Consider the following 25,358-nt stretch of genomic DNA (forward strand, 5'->3'; position numbering starts at 1 on the left):
TTGTAGCCAGCTGACATCGCGCAGAAGTCCGGTTGCAGCGACACTAAAGCGGCTTAGACTCCGAAAGTAAGAGAGAGTGGAGCAAGAGTCATCGCGCTTTTGCCGATCTGGCGGATTATCCATCCGCGGCTTCGCTTTGGTTGCTTTTTTCCCTCTCTTTTCTCCTCATTTTTTTTCTTTTTCTTTGCTCGTTTTTTTGTGCTGCCGGTTGCAGAAAGAGGAGACTGTCTGCCTCCATCTAGACGAGAATGCCAAAACCACAACTGCCTGTCCAGCAGCTGGTTATTCTGTGTATGTCCAAGTTGCCTCCAAGGCTCCTTTCCTTTCTCATTCTTTTCTCCACTCCGAGTTCCCCTTTGAAAGACCTTTCACTAATTCCTTTATAAAATAGCTATATGTCGGCTGTCAGAGCCCAGTATGTGTCACTCTCCAAAATAAAATCTACACATGGATTTTTTTCCCTTTTTCTTGTCTGTCGAGAACATTCAACTAAGATCAACCTATGAACAGTCGTCTTCACGTCGATTCTCCCATATTTGGTAGGTTTTGTTCCGGACATGTTGACGCCATTCTCCAACCAAACATCACCACCTTCAACATATGAAAATATTTTCAATATTCTGAAACACCCCGAAGACAAATAAAGAAAATGCCTCCACTAACGCCTCGCAAATAGCCTGAACTGATCGAATATGTGGGCGTTCCCAAGCCCGAAGTCGCCAAATGGGCCGGCATCGCCTCTGCGGTCGCGTCCGTGACTCAGGCGATGATGGCAGTGCCCTGGGGTACATTATCCGACCGCATAGGACGCAAGCCGGTCATTATCAGCGGGCAGATCTTCACGATGCTGTTGTCGATCATGTTGGGTATGTCGTCGAGCCTATCGATGGTTCTGGTATCGCGTGCTCTGATCGGCTTCATGAACGGAAACGTCGGCATCATCCGCACTATGGTTGCGGAGATTGTACCACAGCGTGAGCTACAGCCTCGTGCTTTCAGTATTATGCCTATGGTCTGGACGATCGGTAGTATCTTTGGACCGGCCTTTGGAGGGGCGCTTGCTCGGCCGGCTGAGAAACATCCGAATCTCTTTGGTGGATCTGAGTTTCTTAGACGGTATCCATTTGCGTTGCCGAATTTAGTTTCGGCTTGCTTCTTTGTCGTCGGTATCACTACGGGTATTTTGTTTCTAAAAGTAAGGAGAAATATTCATTTTAGGATGAGAAGATGTCGGATCGCTGATGTCTTTATCTTTACAGGAAACGCTAGTCACCAAGAAGGATCGTTATGATCCCGGTCTGGTCTTGGGTCAGGCACTTATTGAACCGTGCACATCGCGCAGAAAGCGCGGGTTGGGATCATTGAAGCATGAAAACGAAGACGAAGACGAAGAACAGACACCCTTACTTGCCGATGACAGGCCTGCCTCGACAAAGCCGAAGAAGCCGAAGAAGCCCGTGACTCGCACTGAGTGGTCGCAGATATTCGCGCCCCAGTCAACTCTCGTGCTCATTTCGTATACGCTGGTTTCTGGCCTCTCAATGGCCTTTGACTCGGTCTTCCCTGTCTTTCTGCACTGGCCAGTCCAAGATCTGGAGAACAATCCGGACGTAGAGCTACCATTCAAATTCGCGAGTGGGTTTGGCATCGGTAAGTTCCCATCGAGACCTCGCAGAACATCATAACCTTTTCTCTGTTCTCAAACTGACAATATTATCAACGGTAGATGCCCAAACAATCGGTCTGTTCTACACGATCAGCGGAATTGCAGGAATGCTCATCCAATTCCTCTTCTTCCCACCGATCGTGCAGCGTTTCGGCGTATTAAGATGTTTCAGAGTGGCCGCTCTGTCTATGCCGATCATTTTCTTCCTCACACCCTTCATAGCTCTGGCCCCTGAACCTTTCCGTATTCCCAGTGTCCTCCTCATCCTTTTCGCCAAGCTTGGCTCGGTTATCTTCGCCATTCCATGCTGCACGATTCTTCTCACGAACTCAGCCTCCAGTGTGACTGTGCTTGGAACTCTTAACGGGGTTGCGACGAGCGTCAGTGCTCTTGGTCGTGCTGCTGGGCCAGCGTTGATCGGCACCGTATTTTCCTTGGGTGTTGAGAGGGGATATGTGATTATTCCCTGGTGGCTTCTCAGTGCTCTTGCACTTACGAGTGTGATTCCAGCCATTTGGGTTGTGGAACAGGATGGTCCTTATCGTGAGGTGGAGGAAGAGGAAGAGGAGGAAGAGGAGGTACAGGGAGAAAATGGTTCCGTGGGCACTTATGGTGCTGTGGATGCGTCCACCGAAGCTAATCGGAGATGATTGCGCTGCCCAGGAGGGGCTTACTTTGATTGTATTCGACTTTTTCTTGCATAGCATGTTCTTAATGGCCGTCATGGGAAGCATTTAGATTGAACACAGTAGCGAATGGCTTGCATACAGGATAACTTCTGACAATGAAGAGTTATCTTTTTTAATTCTCACATTCATGTTGTCCTTACTATATCCTTCGTCCATAATTAGATGTGGTAGTGTAATCCGTACTTGTTCAAGTTCTACTGTAACTCTCGTATACTTCGACCTCGGCCCACTCCCCACATTTTACCCTGCCATTACTAATCTCATCACCCCATACTCCGAGCATCTCGCCATCATCACAACTTGCACCACCACCCTCCTCACCACCTTTCCAAACCCCCATTCTCGCCAAATCCAAACCCTCAAAATGGTAACCCACCCCACATCCCCCATAAAAACACCCACCTAACCAAAAAACACCCACAGTCCTCCTCAAACACCCTCCCAACAACCTCCGCCCTCGTCCTCTCCCTCCTCACCTCCCTAGGCGGCTCAATCGGCTTCGCCCGCACAGGCTCAATCCCCTCAATCGCAGCCGGCCTCTCCGTTGGCGCAATCTACCTATTCAGCTTCTTCCGCCTTCGCGCCGGCGAAGCCTGGGGCGAGGAACTCGGTCTTTTGGCAAGCGCTGTCTTAGGCGGTAGCTCGATTCCCCGCGCTATTAAGACTGGAAAGGTTGTTCCTGCTGGTCTGTCTGTTCTGGCTACGTACGGCGCGATCGTTTTTGCGCTCGCTTATCGTGAGAAGAGGGCTTAGGTAGTTGAGCTAAGCTTGGTTTCGTTCGGCTGGGTCGGGGCAAGCTGCGTTCTTGTTCTTGTTCTTGTTCTTGTTCTTGTCTTGTCTTGTCTTGTCGCGCTGCGCTGCGCTTCCAATATTCCGTGCCGTGCGGGGTGGTTGGATTGGAATGCTGTTGCGCTGCGCTGCGTTGAGCATGAAAAAGCGAGATACATGATATCAACTTGAAGGTGCGGGTCCCGGTTTCGTTTTGAAGACTTGCTTTGCTTTTTCTCTTTTCGGTTTGTTTTCAGCGAAGATATCATACCATAGCTATGGTCCAATTGAGTTCAAGTTCTTTCCTGTCTGGGTGTGTGATTGGGGAATGCTTGTAGATGTAGTAGATCTTAGCTTTGTGTTATGCTAGTATTTCTACGATGGCTTCTGAGTCTATACCGCCTGGCCATTGCTTCTACTATCATGATCGGATTTGTAACTTATAATAAAGCCAGGTATTAGTACGTACTATTAGTATGAGATGCCAGTACCTACTAGTATAAACAGCTTCTCCATACTACGACAGGTTTCCTTCAAATACTAGTATTCATTTCTCTACCACTCATCGCTAAAAGACATGTAAAACTTACATCCAGAGTAAATCGGCGTCGGCATCGGCATCGATATCGGCAAAGCTGGGCTGGACTGGCAAAGAGAAACTTGAAGACCCACCTCGAATCCAGCTTGAACCCGACATAGTCAAGGATATATGTAAAGAACGAACAAGACTCGATAACAATGCAAACTGAGGCATAAAAAAGGAACAAAGAGAAGGATCTTGAGAGGGCAGAGAACACGTACGGTCGGATTCTTCATGTCACTCGCTAGCAACTGCCTTCCATGAGAAGTACCTCACGCACCGACGACGACGATGACGATGATGATGGCTCGGCATGCTCGAGACGAGAGCTTTGCTTTTGCTTTTGCCTTTGCCTTTGTTTTTGTTTTCGCTTTGTGAGAGATGTTCATGTCTTCGCCAGAACTACTGATGGATCAGGGATCAGGGTAGGTAAGAAAACGAACAAACATAGCCAGCCAGACGAATGCTCATGTATAGCTAGATATGTGTCGAACTTAGCTGGATTATCGATGACCGTCCCGTTCTCGTTCCCGTTCCGTTTGTTCATTGTGCCATCGAGAGAATTCGCATGGGAATGAAACAGCCAATGAAATGGCCCTTCCTTAGTTTCCTTTCTTTTTTGGGAGAGAGAGAGAGGGGAGGGGTTTACTGTGCCGGGTCGAGCACGGTATTCTCGTCCCGAACCACCCCCGTCACCGCCGAAGCAGGGAGCTCGCCGAGGACTGTGTTATCGGGGAACTGCGCGCGATCAAATGCGTACCGGGGGGAGCTGAGCCATACGCTCTTCAGGACTGACCGTCTCGTGCGAGTAAATCATTCTCGTCGGCTTAGACTTGTCCTTCTTGCTCGGTTTATCGGTCGATGGATCGATCGTCTTCGATGCTGCTGCTGCTTCCTTTGCCGCTCCGGAAATCAGCTCGTCAACATTTAAGCCCGAGCCGGCCTGGACCGTTTCGCTATGGCCTTCTCCGTTCGTGTATGCGGCGTTGGCGCCGGGGGCGGGCGGGATCTGGTGGCCCATGTGCATCTGCTGCATCTGCTGAGAGTTGACTGACGGCGCGCCGAAGGCGGGGCGTTGGGGGAGTCCGGCTGGGATGGGCAGGCTTCCGTGTCGAGGAGGCGTGTTGGAGTCGGTGGGTGTGGGTTGCTGCTGGGGAAATGGTGGTGGTGTGGCTCCGTAACCGAGAGCTGGGGGTGCGCCGGGGAATGGCTGAGGTGGGTATCCTGTAGGTGGGTACGCTACTGCGCCAGGAATCTGCTGACCGCTGGCCGGGGAGAAAGTTTGGTATCCTGGACTTGCGGTTTGTTGGTAGGGGGCGGCAGCGGCGGCGCCTCCGTACGGTTGGGGGTATGGGTGTTGTTGCACGGGTTCGGCGCCTACAGGCTGTGGTTGTCCCTGCTAAAGGTCTTGTTAGTACATCTGTTTCTTTCACCTGGTACTTGAATCGAGGGAATAATGGGACGTACATATGTGACTGGCGCCGGTGAGTTCTGGCCCGCGCCCACGGGAGTTGCCTCGCCGCTGCTTCCACCCGCAGGACCTTCGGCGCGCTTGGCTCGGTGCTCCGCTAACCGCCTCTTCATTTCGGACATGTTCTCAAGCTTTGGTTTCTTTGCTGGCTGGCCGCCAGCGCTACCTCCAGCTGGAGGGTTACCGGTGGCAGCTTGTCGCTCGGTCTCAGCCTGTTGGAATTGGGTCATGACGCGCTGTTGGTGAGACTTGAGCACATCGTCAGGAACACCTTCCATGCCGAAGATTTCCACGTCCAAACCTGCTCGGTTGGGGAGCGCATTCTCAATCTCTGTGAGTTGCTCCTTATGAACTTGGCTCATGTGCACCGATAATCCTGCAATGCGCCAATTTGTGAGTCTCCCGATCGATCGGTTACAATTGTATCGAATGCATTCTCGTGGAACTTACCTCCAGCGGTATTCAGTCTGCGTCCGCATCTCTCGCATTTGAAGTGCTTGGCCTTTTGATGCAAAGTGAGAATCTTAAGGTCGTCAAAATCGCGCTCGCAGTAGTAGCACCAGGGTCGTTCCAAGACCTCGTCGAGCGAGGGACCACGTCTCTTCTTGCCCATTGTGATTGTGGAGTGAAAAGAGGTGAGTTTAAAAAGAAAGAAGCTATGGGCAACTTTAGGTTCGTTAAAGGGGAAAAGGGCGTCAAAAGTGAATGGTGGTTCGATCGGTGGGGAAGAAGTGAAGTCACTGCAGATTGCGCTTTACGGGGATCACGGATGGAGAAGTAAAGGGCACGTGAACAAAATCTTTGATGCCTCAGGATCACAATGTGCTGGCCCATGCTATCATACACAAACAACAAAAAGAAACAAAGTAGAATAAAATACATGCTTGCGGCCAATCTAGGCCTCCAAAAATCACCCTGAGAATAATTCCCAGACCCCTGCATCCCATTAGATGTACAATTCCTTTTTGCGCTCGAAAATCCGCCAGAAATCCCATAGGAGAGAAAAAAAAAATAAGGAAAAGAAGATAACAAAAAGAAAATAGGGAAGAAAAAGAAAAAGAAAAAGCCTGTCCTGTTTTTGCGCCGTTCTTGAGTTGTAAAATCAAGAGCACTTCTCAAGAGTGCCAATGAAATAAAAAATAGTTTGAGGCTTTGCTGCAAAAAGGTGTCGGAATACGACAGCGTGCGGGAAGCTCTTTCGGGAAGCTGCAGCTGTGTCTATGGCCGTTTATAAAAGACGATATTGTTGGCCGAATACCGTATTGAGGGGCTGAGATGTTTGTGACGACTGACTATTCACCCGAGACCCCCCCTATTTAAAGTCATCGGCGGTGGTGGTGGTCCGGAGGAGGCGGGTGTCCAGGTATGTGACCTTGGAAAGGTACCCAAGGGAACGGCGCATATTGAGCATGCGTCGGCATTGGTTGACCAAGTCCCACGGGCGGCGGGTTGAAATGTTGGGGAGGAACGTAGTGAGGTAATCCCAGCGAGGGCAGTGTTGGTCCAGGGGGGAGGTCCAGGGAGCGGACCCAAGTGTTGTTGCGGGCCGGGCATTGGGCCCAAGTGGTGAGGAGCCTTCGGTGCAAGATTGCCACTAGGAATCTGTGCGATGGAAGGGGATTTTCGACGACGACCAGGACCAGGACCGGGACCAGGAATAGGACCAGGGCCAGGAACAGCACCGGGAACAGCACCGGGATGTGGAATTTCCTTTGGGCCCAGAGGATCATCCGTTCGGTCTTGTTCGATCTGCGCTTTGGAGCGCTTGGGATTGCGAATGCGGCCTTCTCTATTGAACCGTTCCCAGTGATCGAGCATCGCCTTGGTTCGTTTCGGGTTCTTAGAGTTCATAATCTTTTGTCGACGGGCCTCCTCGAGTTCCTCTAGCGTAGCATCTCGCTTTATAGTTGGTGTAAGCTTGCTGGGTGGTGTAGGCTCAGGCATTGGGGAGATCGCGGTGAAAGATGGAGTTCCGTCTTCAGTCGCAGGGTGTGAACTCTGAGGAGTCGACGTCGCCAGCGAGCTAGCCCCTCTCTTTCCTCGGCCACGCGTAGATGTGGGGGTGTATGCGATTGGGGTTTGCATGGAATCAAGGGACTGTCGGGAAGCGGAGGGGCGACCCACGCCTCGTCCACGCCCACGCCCACGGCCTCGTCCACGACCACGAGAAACAGGAGCAGTGGGAGTTTCAGGCTGGAAGACCTCAAATGTAGTACGCCGACCCCCACGACCTCGGGTGCGTCGTTTCACAGGATGAGCCTCCTCCTCTGTCTCCTCTGCATCGCGACTATTTTCTCGTGTCTCTTCGGTGTCACTCTTCGATGCATCGATTTCCACGGCCTTGCGCTTGCGAGTGAGTTTGACGGTGGGCTCCTTTCGGGGCTCCCAAAGTCTAGGGACAAATTCAACGCCGAATTTTACCACAGGGTTCCAGCCATCTGGATTCCGCTCCTCGGGTGGAGCTCGGGCAATCATCTTCCTTGCCTGCGCAGGAGTCGGGATGAAGCCGCCTTGAGCGAAAGGATTCTGTTGGAGCCGGCTGACTGCCGTGGTCGTATTAACGGGGAAGTAGATGTGCTTGTAGCCATACAACAGGGCTTCTTTCTTTTCTTCAAAGTCGACTTTATTTTCGGGCACTCGGGCTAACGGGTATCCACTTCGCTTCTTGTGGCCGGTCAGGAAGTCCCTCTTGGCATCTATTGAAAGCGACGTTCGATAGTGGCGGTGGGCGTGAAGATAAAGTTTATCAAGAGCGATGTACTCGTCTTGCCATGCCTTCATCATGAACGATGCAGCCTCGGAGGCCACATACAGCTCTTCGGGTGAGAGCAACTCGGGTTTTTGAAGGATGTTCAACAGTTCATCGGGAGAGTTAATATCGAGGAATTTACCGGCTTCGGCTTCGGTATTTTTATAAGGGGCGGGCAGAGCAATTGGTTCCGGCGCATCGCGCTTCTTTGGCTTAGCATCGCGGAAGACTTGCTGCCAAGCGTCTTCGATCTTGTTGGTGTCTTGCTCATATGTAGGGCAAAAGTTATTGACATCGTTGACTGTCCAGATTTTTGGAAGTCGATCTGTCATTTCTGAAGCCTGCCATTCCGATAAGCGTTGACGCAAGCCATCTGGGTAGGCGCTCCGGGGGTTTGACAAGAATTCAAGAAGGTCATATTTCGTCTGTGGTGCCGGAGCGACCTTGACATTGGCATCGGATGTCTTGGAAGTTGTATTCTCGCCCTCACTTGGGCCACTTGATCCACTTTGGTGACCGGCAGGCGAAGGAGGGGCTGTCTCGAGGGGCTCTTCCTCTCCGGGCTGAGCAATACCGTTGACGTCTTCATCGTTGAAGTCAATTTCGGCATTTGGATCTTCTTCATCATCTCCATCGACTTCTTCATCTTCCTCCTCTTCTTCGTCGAGGTTACCATCTTCGAGACCTTCTTCGAGGCCTTCTTCGAGGCCCTCATCGAGTCCATCCTCGACGACCTCATCGGCATCTTCATCCATGCCATCATCGGGGCCATCATAATCCATTTCATTGAGTTCATCAGGATGATGGGTGGCGTGGTGAGAATTGAGTAGTTCATGGCCGGAGACGGAACCATCTTCGGGAATTTCCAATAGTTTACCACACCACTCACATTTGACTCTCTGGGCGAATGGTTCAGGGGATTGAGAGATTTGAGTGGAGGTGGATTGTGGCCGGAAAGGTTCGGAGAATTGACGGCGCAGCGGAGAGTCCTGGCTGTCGCCGACATCAGAGGACTGATTGTCCATATCCAAATCGCCCCGAGGAATAGGGGACATTATGGAGGGAAAGAGAGAGATGAGATTTAAAGAAAGAAAAAAACCCAAATACCCTCAGGAACTCACACCTGTCTAGCAAGTCACCAAGTTCCCAGGAAATGAGATCTGTATAGATATGGTGGTTAGCCGGTTTCGCTTGTGGCGCCAAGACCAGTCAAAAGGTAATCAGAAACGTAATCTCCAGGGGAGAAGGACTACCGGAGGGGGGGAGGGATGATCAGGGAGACAAGACAAGAGGGGAATGTATCCAACAAAATAAAAATACAGGGAATCCAATAATTTCCAAATCGCCAAGATTTTGAAATGACTTGCATTTCTGTAGGGGTCAAATAGAAGGGGGGGGGGAAGTAAGAAGTGATGCAGACACGGTCGCGGCAAATTGTGTGGATCAGATGAACCTTGTATCAAGAGGGGAGGGAAAAAGAGAAAACGTGAGAGAAAAAGGAAAAGCGAAAGTGAAAGTGAGCAAGAACGTACCATCAGATCCGATGCGAAGGGGGAATGAAAGAAGTAGTTAAAAGGCAAGGCCAATAATTGGACTCGGAGAAGCGCTGCACACTTTGGTCGCGGGCCAGGGATGTAGAGTGAGGGAGAGAGAGAGATGGCTGGGCCGGAGGTTTTCTTCTCCAAAGTGCGACCACCACAACAACCAGAAAGGGGGGGCCGATCGGGTATGGTCCCAAGTAAGATGAAGTAGTGATGAGAATCAAGCAGAAATATCCAAGTCCAGTTAATAGCTTCGGACTTATGCTGACCAAGGGGGCAAAGGCAGATGATTCCGGGTGCGCGCGAGGGAGTATGGGGGAACGAGAGCGCAGAGAAAAATCCTTATGGAAGAAAGGATCATACACAAGGAACACACCGGGGAGGGGGAAGTGAGAGGGCAATGGGGGGAACCAAATGCGGAGAATCGGAATCGGGTGCCAAAAGGAAGACAAATTACATGGGGAGAGGGGATTAGGATGGGTGAAGACGTTGAAGCTGAGGGCGAAAAGAGATTGAGGAAGTAGTTTAGTTTGTAGTGACCATTCCACGACGAGAATGGTAATCCTCTCCACTTTGGGGGCCAATCAGGGGAAGGGGGTGTAGTATAGCCCATAGTATGTATTCTACGAGTATGTAAGTATTCTATTAACAGTATTCTATTTAACTATTACTATTAATCTGTTAATCTATACTCTAATCTATAATAATATTCTATTAGGATGCCATTCCATTTATTCAAGTTACCATGGATAGTGGACAACATCGGATTGAAGTATCAGAACTCACACCTTCACCCCTACATTACACTCTACAGTGACTACACCACACTCACTCATCCACAATCTACTAATTAATTATGCCATACCTAGGTAGCTTCTGACAGAATCCTCTAAATACTAATACTAGTATTTCTAGACTCCATCATCGTGATGCTATTGCTACACCCTCCTTTGTCCCCCTTGATCCGATCGCTGTCTCAACCTGCTGCACAGACCCCATCGCCCGTATTTTTCCAAACTATCCTATCGACTAGGTCATCTACCGGCTCCTTCATGTCTACCAGTACATGAAGCGCGACATTATTCTCCAGTCCCAATGCTCTCCCTCCCACCCTTCACTGACTTGCTATTCGCTGGATCGGTCCTCCTGCAAGAGCCCGAGAGAACCGCCGGCTGGCCCCACGAACCGTTTCCGTTGGCGATTTCATCTATATTCCCTGCAGCCTGACGTCAACCGCTGTCGCCTCTGCCCTTCCTCTGGACTTCCTTTGAGCGCCCTCTGACCAGTTTTTTTTATCCGGTGCGCTTGGCGTGATGATATAATCTATATTTGCCAGCTAGGGTTGGGTCGCGTGATCAAGTAACGGCGAGTTCATCTACTACCGCCCCTTGGCTGCAAACGCGACAAAATGACTCGGCTTTTACTTCCCAAGCAAACACTAGTTACACTACCACCCCGTAGACTCGAGTCGCTTATAATACAGTCATATCATATCTACTAGTAATGATTCAGGTCCATCAGGGAATACGAGTATGGTCATGTCACTCTGACGGGCCATCCCTTCCGCCCCGCCCAATGAAATAGAAGACATTCCAAAGCTAAATCAAGTAAGTAACCAAGTACTAGCCAACTTCAAGTGATTGTGATGGATACTCCGAGTCGTTATATCTATCCACCATAATTCCTTCTCCTCTAATGCAAATGGTTCTTCTCCCCAACATCCAACGCAACCAAAAACCGACTCACACAATTATAAGCCGCAACAGTCGCCGTAATCTCCACAACCTCCCTCTCATTAAAGCAATCCCTCAATTCCCCAAAAACCTCCTCAGGAACCGTAACCGTCTTGGTCATCGCATCGGTATACCTCAACAAAGCCCTCTGTTCCGGACTCAAAACCCGTTCCGCCACAGATCCCGCACCCGAGAATGTCTCCTCCTTTGCATCCCGTACAACCGCCAGTGCCTCGTCGCTCAAACCGCCCTCCGATAGTAAAGGCGCGTGCTGCTCCCACTCGAATAATGCGCCGTTGATCACGGCTACGCGGCAGATGGCTAGTTCTCGGATCACGGTGGAGAGGGTGGTTCGCGTGCGGATGGCTCCTATGAATGAGTTCCAGCCGTCGGCGACGGGGAAGGAGTGGAGGAGTGCGAGGTCGAGGGGGAGGAGGGGGTTTGGGGCTCGGCGGGCTTGGACGCTAGAGAGGATTCTGGCTTCGTCGGGGGTGCTGGTTGGCGGGGGGTCGGGGACGTATGGGAGGCGCATGGTGATTGGGATTCAAGTTGTAGTTGTAGTACGGACTCGGAGTACTGAAGTACTAGTACTAGTAGTCGTTAGATCTGGGGAGAGGAGAGGCTCCGGAAGTATACCAAGGTCGTATAACTACTGGTACTGGAGGGTTATGGGTGACGGACTCAATTGGTGGTTTGGAGGAAGGAAATAAGTCGTGATCAATTGCTTCCAGTAGATTCGGGAGAAGGAGAGGGAGAAACCTTGGAGTAGTGAGTATTTCCGATGGCTTTTATCGCCAACCCCGCGTGGTCCCGCAGCGGGATGCGGTCCGATAAAGAGATGCCGCGGGTGTTGGCTTGCGGGGTCCCGTCTCTTCTACGGTTACTATTACTAGCATTACAAGTAGTACGATATTGTGGGTAGGAGGCTGTCTATACTAGTGCTACGGGTTACTTTAATTGGTAGTATCCTGCATGTTCTTCGGGGTTGCTGAGAAAGTTTATTCGGCTTTCGGATCTACTCCAGGAGATATATACTAATACTACTATTACTACAGGTACCAACTTCAACTTGAAATTGAACCAAAGGATACCTTTAGCAAGCTACCCAGTTATTAATCTTGAATGGATATACACAATAGTACCTGCCTCGGGTAATTATAATGTTTGCCCTTAAAAGTACTCTAGAAAAGTATGCATCTGCACCCTCAGGCTGGCACTGCATGGATGGATCTAGTATGCAACTTGGAATCAATGCAATCCCAAGTTTGTTAATATGTATTCCACTGTAATCTGATTGCTCTAACTAATCACCGAGCCCATTCAAAAAGTAAAATCAATTGTTTTTACAGTGCCTAGGTATACTAGTCCGTAGATGACTACACTGCTAAATGCTAGCTGCACGCAAGTGGTCTTGGCGCGAGTCTCCACCCTCGGGAGCTCCAAACAACCTTCGGTGTCGTCACCTCTCCTGAACACACCCCTCCCAGTGCTCTCCCCAGACACCATGCCTCCAAAGGGAGCAAAACCCACAAGCGATGAGCTTCTAGCTCAGTTCGATAATCTTGACATCGACGGGTCCGAAAAGGTCCCCAAGCAGACCCCTGCCCCCGCTGCCCCTACGGTCGACCATGCAACGGCCGCACAGGAGGACATCCTCAGCGAGCTGGATCACCTAGCTACCCAGCGACCTAGCAGTGGACCTGGTACCCCTAGACTGTCGGTAGACAAGGCGAGATCCTCGACACGGTCACCGCGGCCCAGTGCGACCATTGACCGGGCCCGCCAGTCAGAGGAAACCGGCCGTTCTTCTCGTGCCAGTGCTAAACCCGAACCGACCAAACAAGAGCCCGAGGATGCCTCACAGCAACAGGAGCAACAGGAGCAGCAGCAGCAGCAGCAGGAGGAGGAGGCTGAAGGTGGTGGTTGGTGGGGCGGCTGGTCCGGTGGCATCTTCGCAACAGCCAGCGCAACAGCAACAGCAGCTATGAAGCAGGCCGAGGCCGCCGTCAAGGAAATTCAAAACAATGAAGAAGCCCAGCGCTGGGCGCAGCATATGAAGGGCAATGTTGGAGCTCTCAGAGATCTCGGTATTATACCCTCCACTCAACTAAAACCGATTTACATCTCCCACTAATACCAGTTTCGCAGGCGGCGAGCTTCGCAGCATGGCAATCCCAACCTTCACCAACCTCATCCACACCCTCGCACCCCCAATTTCTTCTCACGAACGCCTCCAGATTCACGTAACCCACGATCTCTCTGGCTACCCCGGCGTCGACCCGCTAGTGTACGCTGTCTTCTCTCGCGTGATGGCGCAAGTCGAGGGCGGCGACCTATTGGTCATTCAGCGGGGCCAAGAATCATCCCCCAAGCGTGGTCTCGACGTTGGCGGATATATCTCTAGTGCAGGATGGGGTGATGGTCCTTGGTGGCGGACAGTGACACCGGGAACCCCGCGGACGATCAACGCCGTGCCCGGAACGATCGAGGCATCCAAGCTCGCTCGTGCCAGCGCCGAGTCCTACGCTACCGAATACTTCTCCTCGCGAGGCGGAATCGAAGAAGCCGCCAAGCAAGCCACCGAGATCCTGAGCGAATCAAACCCCGTTCGCAGCAGTGATATCTTCCTAGCGATCCAGGCTATCACTCAGACCGTTTCGACGGATCTTTTCCAAGCCGGCGCCTCGGGCGAGAAGCCCACCACTCCTGGCGTCATTGAGACCTCCGAGCCGCAAGAAGAGATCTCTTTTGCGCTGTACCTTCACGACCCTGTGCATGGCATTGCCTTCCACACTATTTCCCAGGCCGTGCCCCAGAAGTGGATTGAATGGCTCGACGCTTCTGCACCGGCTATCGAGAACCCGGACGCCGAGGACGCAGAGGTTCCCCGCGCCATCACACCGGAGGCCATCGCGGAGATCATAGAGAGTGGAGGCGTGGATCCGCGCGAGTGGGCTGCTGAGTGGATCGAGGAATCGCTTTCGCTTGCGGCTGGTACGATTGCGCAGCGCTACGTAGCTCGCCGTATGGGCGTTGGCGAGGGCGGTGCTGGGAAGGGCAAGATGCGGGCTGAACAGGCGACGACGGTTGATAGTGGTGCAGGCGAGGCGGCGCGCGCTTTGTAGGGCCGTGATATCTAGTAGTTCCTAGCAAAGCTGTTTTCTTCTCTTTTCTTTTCTTTTGCTGTTCATGTGATACCCCGTGGACACACCCCATCGACTATACCTTGCCTATACTCGTGCTTTTGCCCAACTTGATATTTGCGTTTTGATAGTATGGGGGTTGCAGGCGGTCCAGTGATAGGATACTTAGTTCAATGGTAAATGGAACGTTTCACGTATAAATGTATGTCTATGTACAAATTTCAACCTCTATGCCAGACCCTGCAATATCAATGCTGCCGCGCTAGGAAACGATGAGGTAAAGAGAATATTAATGACCATCTGGTCATCCGCAAGATTCAGGAACCCTTTGTCAGTGAGCTCGAGCTTGAGTTCGAGATCTCATAGTTCAAGATCTCACAGCTCAAGATCTATCGGCCCATCCAAACCAGGGACGTGCCAGAAGTTGGCTCGCAAAGCAGTCACACTATATAACTTGTTAGTATATTGTATGCGTGGGGGCAGCCAAGGTGGTGAAAAAAGTAAAACAAAACAAGGGGAGAAGACCATACCTAGTCGAGCCATTCAGAACAGTATGCGCATCCGTCCCCTCCTCACTCTCCTGCAACGTCTTCTTCATATCCGACAAATCAGCAGACCACTTGAAATGGCGCTGCTTGGAGACAGTCTCAGCCTTGGTCTCAGGCTCATCATGATGCACACCATTAACCCCATTGACACCATTACACTCCTTATGCACACCATTAACCCCATTAGCCGTAACCCCATTCCCATTCCCATTTCCATTCACACCCCCATTCAAGATCCTCTTAGCCTCCTCTTTCCTCTTATCCGTCTCAGCATAAAGACAACCACGAGACCAATAATAAGGCAACGTCCTCGTATACAAAACAGGCTGAGCCTCAACGTCCTCGCGCATGGGGATATTGATATTATACAATTCAACGCGCTCGTCCCAATTTCTCCAAAGATGACCCACAACCTTAACAGCCAGCCGGGCCGCGGCCGCAATAATACTATCAGTTTGTGGATCCTTGCTGCCGAACGAGATTGCGATGCCGCGCTTCCCGCAGAAAACGGCTTCCAGGGCACCGCCCACGGTTCCGGAGGAGAGGTTGTAGATTGTTGAGGCGTTGCGGCCGTGGTTTGGGCCGGAGATTACGAGGTCGATGGGTGGTCGGTCGGTGAAGAGGTTGTATAAGCCTAGCTGGGCGCAGCTGGCGGGTGTGCCGTTTTGGATGACGACCCAGTCGGATTGTTGGCCATCTTCGGACGTGAATCCAGGTTTATAGGTTGAGTCCCAGGTTCCGTCGGGCAGGAAGGAGTCAGGGTGAACGAGGTTCGCTGTTAGCTCGGCTTCGATGAGGTGGGCCTTGCCGATCCAGGAGCGTGAGGCGGCGGGGATGGCGACTGAGACGAGGTGGCCGGAGGATTGGAGCTCGTCGACGAGTGGGCGGACATAGGGCGAGACGCGCTCGTTTGGCGGGCCGTCGTCATTGACGATCTAATGTATTGGGGTTAGCGGGGATGCTAGCAGGGACGCGAACTGGAACAGCAAAGAGAAAAAGGAAAGAAAAGAAAGATAGATAGATAGATAGATAGAGAGATAGAGAGGGCTCATATGATGCTGGAAAAAAGAAAAGATGGTCGCGTGAAGGAGAAGCACGTACCAGGATATGCATGAGGAATCTTTGGGTGGTCCTTGGCTGTACAATAATTGTTTCTTGGTGTTGGTAGTTGTAACTAGTAGGAGCTGTGACTGTGACTAGTAACTAGTTGACTCCAGATGACTCCAGTTGCATGCAGATAAACCCCATGGGACTGGAGGCTGAGTACTTATGGAGAGCTGGCTAAGGATTGAGCCATTGGGGTGGTTGGATTAGGGATTTGCCATTGGTATATGGAGCATACCGGGGTGCCGAATGGGGATGGGCACGGTGAAGCTGTCCGGGTTGCGGGGAGCGGCACTTGGGCCGGATGGAGTCTCGGTGAGTGCAGAGTTTGCATTGGTGAGTATCCTAGGGTGTAGTATACTATAGGTAGTAGAGTATAATATAGTATATTGACAGTATGTATAGTTATATTATAGCATTGTCTACGGAGTATGCTAACTATCATTAACTATGTATAAGTATAAGTATAACTAAGGATAACCATAGCATACCATAACTAGTAACTAACTGCTGTGCAGACTTACCGAAGTAGATTAGCCTGAGTAGTCATCACGTGATCATCATTGAGCATGACTAATCCAGTATGGACCCTACTCAGTACTGCTGGGCACTGAGTATTCCCTGGACTGAACGGCCTTGGCTAGCACTTGTCTGGTTGGCACGTTCCTGGTTGATTATCAGCGATTTGTGATCGTCTCGCGTAAGATCAGTCCACCTTGTTGGTCACCTTGTTGGCTCGGCGATCACCAGTCCGTACGAGTACTTCTTCCATCCTAGTAGAAGTACTCAGTAGTACGGAATATACTACACTATAGTGACTACTGCACCACCACTTAATTACCGCTGTATCTCTTAAAATATCTACTAGGACTAGACTATTCCTTAATCCAATTTCAAATCTGTTCAAGTTGTGTTGGGCCTCCTCGTACTTAGTACCTGGGTCCCTGAGTCCCTGAGTCCCTGAGTACCAGTACCAGTACCAGTACCAAGTACCAAGTACCACCACTGCTTCTCTCCTCCCGCGCAACCCGCCGTGGTCTGTGCGGATCCCAAGACGACTAAAGGCGATCGCAGACGCAAAACTTTGGTGGTGGGGAACTCGTCATCTTCTTCCCCTCTGTCTTTCTCACTCATCTTCACCCATCTATCAGACTCACTTCGCTCCGCTGCTGCAACACGTCGACCCTTTCCTCCCGCAAAGTCGCTGAAGAAAAAGTCCCGTCTTTTTTTTCTGCGATCTTTGACCGGCCTCTTCCAACGCCAACCTCTCCGCCCGCGTATACCCTGTATGGACACTGGAAGCGCTGCGACTGCTGCGGGTATCGACCCCAAAATTCTGGATAATTGGCAAACTGACGGCGCCTTCTCCGTCGCTTCGTGGGAACACCTGGGATACGACCAACCCCCCGAGTGGGATACCAGCCAAGAATCGAGCCAGTGCGCCGATGTCGCCGACCTGGGCGCTTTTCATGACCCGCTAACCAATTCGTTGCTCGATCGATCGCGAGAGATCCGGAACAGGTGCGCATTTCATCTCCCTCTCCGTGTTTTTCGCTTGTGTGGATGACCAGAGGTGGCAGAGAAGAGAGGGGGCTGACACTATAGAATTCACAGGAAACGCAATGTGACCAACGAGACTTTCAACTACGTCGACGGCGGCGTCGAGAGCACAGGCAGTGGCACCATTAGCCCTCGTACTATGCCCTCGTCTACCGACGACAACTTCCACGCCGACGAAACATGGCCGCACTTCCAACTTTTCAACTCCGTTGCGGCGGGCATGTCTGCGGGCATGTCCCTCGAAGCACCCGTGATGTATCCCTACGGCAAAGGGCCCAACAACTCTGCTGGAGGGGCCGTGATCGTTGACGACGTGGGCGAGATGCCTCAGGGGCAGGAATTTCCGGATGCTTCGGCTGAGGCGATCATGTTTCAGCAGGTGCCTCCGTCGTTTCCGATGATAGAGCAGTGGCCTGAGATGCCCCACGGGATCTCAATGGAGAATATAGCCGGCCAAGGAACAGTGCCGATGGCAATGAACGCACAGAATAACTCCAAGGGCCATTATCAGCCTTCCCTCCGAGCCCTGGAGTCGCGCTGGATCAACAATCTCGAATCGCAGTTGCCCGTGACGCAGATGACGCCTCCTACCTCGCTGCCCGCCTCACTCCAGACATCACCAGCGCCACAGACTCACGCCAAACCTGTGCAAGACGGGTTCCAGTTCAAGTCGGAGAATTCTTCTGTAGCCGGTGATGTGTCCGGCCTATATGACTACTCGTACTCTGCCACAAATGATGACGCTTCTGCCTTCGCCGATCGTCAAGTGGACGAGGATGCCCAATGGAAAATCGCTACCCCCGACCACAGTTCCCCAGAGTCATCGGTACCCGGCACGGGTGCTTTCATGGTTAGCGAGATCCCAACCGATTCGCTAGTCAGCAGCATCCCTTCCCGGTCTCGTGCTACCTCTTCGGCAGGCCAACGGGCGTCAGGTCGACCCATGCCTCTTGCAATGCAGTCTGTAGCTACCGTTCGCAAGCGCAAGAACAGAAATTCACAGTCCATGGACCAGGGCCAGCCTAAGCCTTTGCAAATTGTACAGGAAGACGGTCAGGGTGGCTCGATTGCGTCAGCGGACTTTGTTTCCCCTCCACGGGGAGCTCGACGCAAGGGTCCTCTGAGCATGGTCGGCAGAGCCAATGCTGGGCTACGTCGCAAGAACAAGGATACTTGTGTTCAGTGCCGATTGAACAAGCGCAAGGTCAGTGTTTCCGATCCGATGTGATTTTATGTTGAATGATGCTAACTTCAATGAACAGTGTGATGGAAGCGCACCTTGTGATGCATGCCGTCCTACTCTTCACGAACAGCCTTGTGCTCGTGCTTGCTTCTCTAGCATTGTTGAATTCGGAACCTGCAACTACATCTGTAAGTATCTTCAATACGATATGCATGGGCCACCAAACTGACCTTCTCCAGCACAACGAGCTGTCAACCATCCTACAGTCGACGGCAACGGCCGAGTCCGAATGGAAATTCCGACCGAATTCGACATGACTCAACTTTTGTCATTCCTTGGGGAGCGCCAGGGCCGGTTCAACATTCGTGCCAGCCAAGCCTGGGGCTCACTGTATGTCCTCGATCTCGGCGAGACATACAAATTCTTGAAGAGCCTCAGCGAGTACAACGGCAACTCGAAATCAACTTTCCTCGAGTTCATTGACCGACGTATCGTCGATTCCAAAGACAAGTCGAAGAACTGGTTAAGCTGCGTCAAGGACTGCGACCCAATGAACCAGGCATACGTGAGTCCACCTACTTTCTATGCAAAAAATGCAACTCGACTAACCTTCTTTCCCAGACCCTCCTCTCACAGTGGAACAACATGCCCAGTCGTGCCCGCTATACATTCGTCCCGCTAGACGAAAACGGTCAAGAACGCTCAATGGACATAAACAGCCCCGAAGACCGCCGCGACATTCTCCTCGCCGCCCAACTCTCCCGCATAATCTGCCGAATGATGGAAGTCGAAGGATTCCGCAAACTAGAGCGAGACTTCTACAACATCAAATGGAAGCAGATCTCGCACGACACGCACATCCGCTTCCTCAATGAACTCGGCCACATCCTGCTTTCGCTGCGATGGCGCTGCTCGTGGTGGAAACGCCTCGGTGATGGTGGTCAAAGCCCCGACCCCACGCAGCAGCACTACGTTGATCGCGTCGAGTTGCTCTGCCGCATCCTTTACGTCTATTATACTTGCGTGTTAGCCAAGCTGCCATCGTGGTCTACCTCTGACATTCCGAAGGGAACTTGGTCTTCGTATGCGGACTCGGATAATCCGGTCTGGGACGATTTCCCCTCGGACTCGTCGGATGCTGGGTTCGCGAATTGGATGGAGCATGGTCAGGATTTGATCGAGCAGGCTGGTGTTCCGAGCCGAGTCTCCAAGTTCTGAGCACAGGTGAAAAATTAAAAAAAGCGACAGCAATACGCAAGGCATGGCATGGCATGGATTTGGAACGGTGACTGGAGTTGAACCATTAGATACCCTTTTTCTCTTTTTTCTTCTTTTCTTTTTGTTTATATCTCAGATTTTGTTGATATCTTTTTCCGGATTTTCTTGCCATTTCTTATACGCATCACGACCGATACACTACTTTGTTTATGATTAACGAATTCCGCCCAGCATGTTGATTTTCTTATCTTCATCCATGGCGCGGGCTGATTCTTGTACACATTTCTTTTTCCAATACATACATCTCTAGAAGAACCAGTGGTCTGCTATACAGTAAGGTAGGGGCATGGATATGATTTTTTAGTATATAGAGGTACTACTACTAGTAGTATGAATCAGCGAGAACGGGGTATCGAATTCATGAATGTATCGCTGCGATCAGAGCATCGGAGGACATGTTCAGGTGCCAGTGGATTGGTAATATGTAGTTCCAAACATGTCCCATATCCACGCCCTTGGAACATCCAGCCAGACCAACCTAACGAGAGAGAAAGAAACCTGAAAGGAACCGAACAAACGGATAAAGAAAACGGCCCTCGGCCCCGCTTATTTCTTCTGCCCATTGTGAATAGGATTCTTCTTCCTCTCCTTCTCCAACCGATCTTTCTTTCCACCAGCCAACAGCTCCAAATGGCCCGCCTTGGTCGCGAGACTGCGCTCCGTCTTCGAAACGAGCCCGGAAGTGAGTTTCTAGAGCGAGGTGTTGGTTAGTTATTATTATTATTTCGAGGGAGGACCGGGGGAGTGATATGGTTGCCGGATTGGAAGAGTCTGCATCTGCAAAGCGAAGGAATCGCAATCGCAATCCACAACCTGTATACACCCCATACGCGCCGTACTGTACATACCTTGGTCAATTTAGCCGCCTTGACAAGACCCTGCTTCTTGGGAGCGACCTGTCGGACACCGGGTCTGGTTCTGGCATTCGCACCACTAAGTAGAAATCGGGTCAGTTTGGTTTCCCATCGTCTTATTCTTATTATGTTTCTTCTCTTCGTGTCATGTTCTTTGCATCGTTTCGCTACTTCGCTTCACCATAGCAGGTGCAGGCGCAGGCTCGGGACTGGGATGTCCAACCCACTGCCCTGGGTATCCTGCCCTGCCCTGCTCTGTTCTGTTCTGCATTGAACGTACCGCTTTGCCGTGGCCGTGGTGGGCTTCTTCTTCAAAGATCCTTGAACCATTGTGTCGGGTGTGTGTGGCTGCTGTGGTATAAATTCAATGTACTGCCTGCAGCACCGTAGGTTGAAGCGAGTTGGGATGAGTTTTGCGTCGGTGTTGGGTGTCTGGTCCTAAGGTCGCTCCGTCGTGGCGGGCCGGGGCCGACAACGAAAAATCCTTATCGAAACTTATCGCGGTATCACGTGACCGATTACGTACACCGCCCGCTTTCCCAGGGTTGCGTTGTGGGGGTCGACTCCCGATTGGGAAGTTTATTTTCTTCGCTTACTCGTAGAGTGTGCGCAAGTTGCTGATTCACTTGGTAAGAGTATGAACGAGATCTTTGGCAGATACTATGTATATTTCCTTGATTGTTTCTATGCTGTGAGAGGGATGCGGTACAAGCCACGTGATAGTGTGTACTGATCTATACCATACTAGTGCTCATACTCATCCGCCTCAGCCGTTGGCATGATCTATCTGAAACAGTCCGTCTGCGGCCGTTGCGGTTTATATGGAACAACTTTAATTATGCTTCACAGTGCGGCTATTGGTATCCACTCGACTTCGGATGTGCGGATCAAGGAGATCTAGATCTGTTTGAAATCCGACTAGTAGTAGGTCTTGTTCGTGAAGCTTGGAAGTATACATTCCAGATGACGTGGGTTGCCCACCATTCCAAGGTCTTCGCCGACGAGGGTCCGGATCGCTGCATACATCGAAAGACCAGGCCCGGGAAGATCATAACACTCCAATCGCTACGCTACATTAAACTAAAGTGAGACGAAAGGGCACGAGAAGTAAGATAGGAAGAATAGAGCATGTCATTACGAGCATAAGCTGACTTGATTCCCGTGAGAATCTAGAGGAAACAGATGGTACACAAAGAAGATCGCAAAAGAAAGCCCAGCTCAGGGAACCGAAACCGGTCCCGAAAAAAAAATAGAAACAAGAAATGGGAATAAGAATAAGTGGTTCCATAAAAAGGTAAAATTTGTGTCAATCCTCATTAATTCCGTCGAGATACCTCCTTCGAACGAACGAAGGGCATTAAGAGTTTATCAACTGGAGATCCGGAGATCCATGGGAGAAACTCATACAGAAAGATAAGACAGAAGGAGAGAAGTGACCCAAGCAAAGTAAGGGTTCAGGTCAAATTCCCCTCAAGTCGAGCGGGGGTGAAACCGCTTAGAAGGCCAGAACGGCGAAGAGACCAGCCATGACAGCACCGAGGCTGATGGAGGTGCGTCCGGCACCGTTGAAGACGGGGGTGGCGGAGGCAGTGGCGGAGGCAGTGCCGGTAGGGACAACAGCCAGAGGGGTGCTCTTCAGGGTGCTGGAGGCGGAGGGGACGTGGGGCACACGGCTACCGCTGGGGGTAACGGGGGCGGGAGTGGTGGGAGCGACGGGGGGGCTGGGTCTGGGTCTCCTCGGGGCACTCGGTGGTGGTGACAACGACGCTGGAGACCTGGGTGGAGTAAGAGATGGGGGAGACACCAGTGGGGGTGGAAGAGGCCTCCTCCTCAGGGCAGATGGTGGTGGTGACACCCTCAATGACGGTGGTGATGGTGAGGGGAGTGGAAGAAGGAGCAGCGGTCTCGCTCTCGGGGCAGTAGGTGGTGGTCACATCCTCGATGACAGTGACGGTGGAGCCGGAGCCGGAGCCAGAGCCAGCGGCGGTAGTGGTGGTGGTGGTAGAGCCGGAGCCCTTACCCTTGGCGATACCGAACTGAGAAGACCACTGGTAGGCACCGGTGCCCTCAACGACGATCAGCAGACCGTAGTGGGTGGTGTCAACCTCCAGGTTGTAGCCGGGAGTCCAGGTGTAGTGACCAGTGTTGGGGATGTTCTCAACGATGGTCTCAAGGGGAACAACGTTGGTGGAGGGGCCACGGAGAAGGACCAGAGAGACACGGTCACCGAGGAGAGTGTCCCACTTGATCTCGTAAGGAGCGCCCTCAGGGACCTGGTCGTTCAGACCGGGAGCGCGGACAGCGTTACCCTCGGGGCCCTTGGTGTAATCGGGCTGGGTGTAGGCCGCAGCGAAGGCGACGAGGGCGGAGAAAACGGTACCGGTGGAGAAACGCATTTTGATTGATTGGTGCTGTAGAAGCAAAGAATGACTGAAGTTGGGATAATAGAGCGAAAGGACGCTTGGGAGCAACGAATGACTTGGGTTGAAAGAGTGACGGTTGAGAGAAGAAAGAAAGAAGAAGAAGGAGGAAAGGAGGAGGGCGAGTGCCTTTCTACTTCTCGGAGGGTTTGGGGAGTGGAGAGCACTGGGAGCAACTTGGGAGCCCCATAATCAGACCCCCCGCTGGCCAGGCACCAACCAGTAGTAGACTGGTGGGTGGGTCGGCATCGAAAGCCTACTTTGCAAGCGAGAATTAGATTTACGACATTTGGGGGACATGTACGAGGCGCAGCCGAGTGTCTACAAGAATAGGTGAGTCGAAGTATAGACCCTGGTTGGAGGGAGGCAATGGTGTTCACACGCCACCAGGTTATTTTGGATCTGGCATGGAAGTGATAGAAGTGATGGATATGATTATTATGATTAATTGTGATCTGGTTATTTTTACTTCGCAGCCCACCATGAGTACAGATACAGTACAGATGCAACGGTATCCTCGTGGGGCTGTGGCTCGTGGGATTTGAGTCTTGGGCTGCATATTAGTGCATCCTTAGCGTAGATTAGTGTAGTGTATCCTGGAGACGGTAAGGCGAAGCCTTACCGTTGGACAAATGGGAACTCTGTGTATTCTGTGTACTCTGTATACTCTGTGTATGTACAGGAATCCCACCAGTCAGGAGGTGGAATGCAGTGCCATCACCATTCCAAGCTAAACCCAAAAATACCAAGGGAAATTGGATTGTCTAGGGAGTCCAGGGAGTCCAGGGTGTCCAGGGCCAAGAATGGGTCGGGCAATCTTGGGTCACCCTTAATTACTGGACTCCGTAATTAAGATGACATAGCATAGAATACTGTCTGTTTGTTCTGGATCCTTTGATCTCATTATTTTTACGGAGTAAACTATCATTCTTAGCATCTAATTTTAAATGTCTTACTCGGTACTTTACTCTGTCCTCTGTACCAATAACTACAGTCAACACGCAGTTCACCCGGGTATTCTCCGGCTCAATACCATACCATACCGTATGTATCACCTATCACCTGCAGGGACCTCTTCTCTTCTGATCGCTTTCCCCGATGGCTTTTGTGACTTCCAATCAGTCGTCTTTAAACTCTTCCCTCATTTCCTCCTCCTCCAACGCCACCGGCGCTGCCATCATCCATGTCTACCGGCCTCCTCCGTATTCCATACAGGCACAGGTACAAGCGATAGCTCTACCCCCTCCCCGCTCCCCTGAACATCGTGAACTCTGAGTCCCCACCCCCATGAACCCAACTTATCACAATGCCCAACCCACCTTTCACCTCTGCCGATCCCGCCTGTTCGTCGGACCAAAAATGTCATCGGAAAGGATCAACAGCTGATCAGGGGACGGTGTGGACTGTTTGGATGGTTGCGTGCTGCCGTGCCACTCGACCTGTGGCTGTTCCCTCTGGTTTTGTGCATCCTGCGTCCTGACCGTATTCCGTGCTGGAAATTTCGATTGTCTCACAGCGTGCACGGTGATTTGCCGGGGACCAACGGATTTCTTGTTCCTGACCCCAATTCGCGTGGTGGGGTGGAAGGCGTCCGGCACTGGTCCACTCACAATCACCCGATGGACGGAGGTAATTTTCTTTTAGGGACATCCCCCTCCTCTCTGACTGCTCCGGCTCGAGAGACCCGACGCGGAGCTCCCTCCGCGCTATTGACACTTACCCATGGAATTCGGTGAATCGCGCGCTCAAAATAGCCGTGTCTGACTCCATTTTCGAGCTCTTTCACCCTTTCGCCTGCCCCGTGAACTATGATGGAATGGATCTTGAATCTTGCCGACGGGCAACGGGCAATGCATTCAGCCTCTTCGCATCGGATGTCTTTCTTATTGGACTAGCGCTGGATCGAGCTCGCTCCTGCTGGAACCTCCGTTCTTGCATGGACTAACTACTAACCTGCTCCGTAGCTGCGCATCACTCACGCTTGCGCAGGGACAACACAGCACACCGCTGAGGTCCGGTCCTGGCAAACAGGTTCTGCGGTCGCTTTGGTGTTTAGGGTATCGTGGGTCAG

General features: G+C 51.6%; 10 protein-coding genes across 10 annotated transcripts; 4 read left to right on the top strand and 6 right to left on the bottom strand.

Moving 5' to 3' along the window:
- Positions 1–676: 676 nt before the first annotated feature.
- N7481_001063 (glutamate carboxypeptidase) lies at positions 677–2,316 on the top strand (the record flags this gene model as incomplete). The annotated part of the gene is given in 3 exon segments (XM_057260282.1): positions 677–1,195; positions 1,260–1,650; positions 1,667–2,316. Coding segments are annotated over 3 exon segments (1,560 nt in total), but the record flags the coding sequence as incomplete, so codon positions are not given.
- Positions 2,317–2,719: 403 nt separating this feature from the next.
- N7481_001064 (TMEM14 family protein) lies at positions 2,720–3,108 on the top strand (the record flags this gene model as incomplete). Its single annotated transcript, XM_057260283.1, has 2 exons — positions 2,720–2,722; positions 2,779–3,108. 2 exons carry the CDS (start codon positions 2,720–2,722, stop codon positions 3,106–3,108), a joined length of 333 nt encoding a protein of 110 aa, XP_057128115.1.
- A 1,240-nt stretch (positions 3,109–4,348) lies between these two features.
- N7481_001065 (putative C2H2 finger domain protein) lies at positions 4,349–5,787 on the bottom strand (the record flags this gene model as incomplete). The annotated part of the gene is made up of 4 exons (XM_057260284.1): positions 4,349–4,441; positions 4,464–5,099; positions 5,171–5,550; positions 5,625–5,787. 4 exons carry the CDS (start codon positions 5,785–5,787, stop codon positions 4,349–4,351), a joined length of 1,272 nt encoding a protein of 423 aa, XP_057128116.1.
- A 683-nt stretch (positions 5,788–6,470) lies between these two features.
- On the bottom strand, positions 6,471–8,978 carry N7481_001066 (uncharacterized protein; the record flags this gene model as incomplete). Its single annotated transcript, XM_057260285.1, has 1 exon — positions 6,471–8,978. The coding sequence occupies one exon, from the start codon at positions 8,976–8,978 to the stop codon at positions 6,471–6,473; it is 2,508 nt and encodes an 835-aa protein (XP_057128117.1).
- Positions 8,979–11,156: 2,178 nt separating this feature from the next.
- Positions 11,157–11,729, bottom strand: N7481_001067 (carboxymuconolactone decarboxylase family protein; the record flags this gene model as incomplete). The annotated part of the gene is made up of 1 exon (XM_057260286.1): positions 11,157–11,729. One exon carries the CDS (start codon positions 11,727–11,729, stop codon positions 11,157–11,159), a length of 573 nt encoding a protein of 190 aa, XP_057128118.1.
- A 972-nt stretch (positions 11,730–12,701) lies between these two features.
- On the top strand, positions 12,702–14,322 carry N7481_001068 (DUF5427 domain-containing protein MTC1; the record flags this gene model as incomplete). Its single annotated transcript, XM_057260287.1, has 2 exons — positions 12,702–13,284; positions 13,346–14,322. 2 exons carry the CDS (start codon positions 12,702–12,704, stop codon positions 14,320–14,322), a joined length of 1,560 nt encoding a protein of 519 aa, XP_057128119.1.
- A 393-nt stretch (positions 14,323–14,715) lies between these two features.
- Positions 14,716–16,326, bottom strand: N7481_001069 (5'/3'-nucleotidase SurE; the record flags this gene model as incomplete). The annotated part of the gene is made up of 3 exons (XM_057260288.1): positions 14,716–14,785; positions 14,871–15,823; positions 16,231–16,326. The coding sequence occupies 3 exons, from the start codon at positions 16,324–16,326 to the stop codon at positions 14,716–14,718; spliced, it is 1,119 nt and encodes a 372-aa protein (XP_057128120.1).
- Positions 16,327–17,280: 954 nt separating this feature from the next.
- Positions 17,281–19,953, top strand: N7481_001070 (uncharacterized protein; the record flags this gene model as incomplete). Its single annotated transcript, XM_057260289.1, has 5 exons — positions 17,281–17,513; positions 17,607–18,756; positions 18,815–18,923; positions 18,975–19,300; positions 19,357–19,953. 5 exons carry the CDS (start codon positions 17,281–17,283, stop codon positions 19,951–19,953), a joined length of 2,415 nt encoding a protein of 804 aa, XP_057128121.1.
- A 606-nt stretch (positions 19,954–20,559) lies between these two features.
- N7481_001071 (DUF2462 domain-containing protein) lies at positions 20,560–21,197 on the bottom strand (the record flags this gene model as incomplete). The annotated part of the gene is made up of 3 exons (XM_057260290.1): positions 20,560–20,703; positions 20,862–20,946; positions 21,148–21,197. The coding sequence occupies 3 exons, from the start codon at positions 21,195–21,197 to the stop codon at positions 20,560–20,562; spliced, it is 279 nt and encodes a 92-aa protein (XP_057128122.1).
- Positions 21,198–22,362: 1,165 nt separating this feature from the next.
- On the bottom strand, positions 22,363–23,263 carry N7481_001072 (GPI anchored serine-threonine rich protein; the record flags this gene model as incomplete). The annotated part of the gene is made up of 2 exons (XM_057260291.1): positions 22,363–22,546; positions 22,614–23,263. The coding sequence occupies 2 exons, from the start codon at positions 23,261–23,263 to the stop codon at positions 22,363–22,365; spliced, it is 834 nt and encodes a 277-aa protein (XP_057128123.1).
- Positions 23,264–25,358: the final 2,095 nt, after the last annotated feature.

The sequence above is a fragment of the Penicillium waksmanii genome (assembly GCF_028829765.1).
Source record: "Penicillium waksmanii strain IBT 27052 chromosome Unknown utg000001l:1.0-4852451.0:1.0-4856178.0, whole genome shotgun sequence".
Lineage (NCBI taxonomy): Eukaryota > Fungi > Ascomycota > Eurotiomycetes > Eurotiales > Aspergillaceae > Penicillium > Penicillium waksmanii.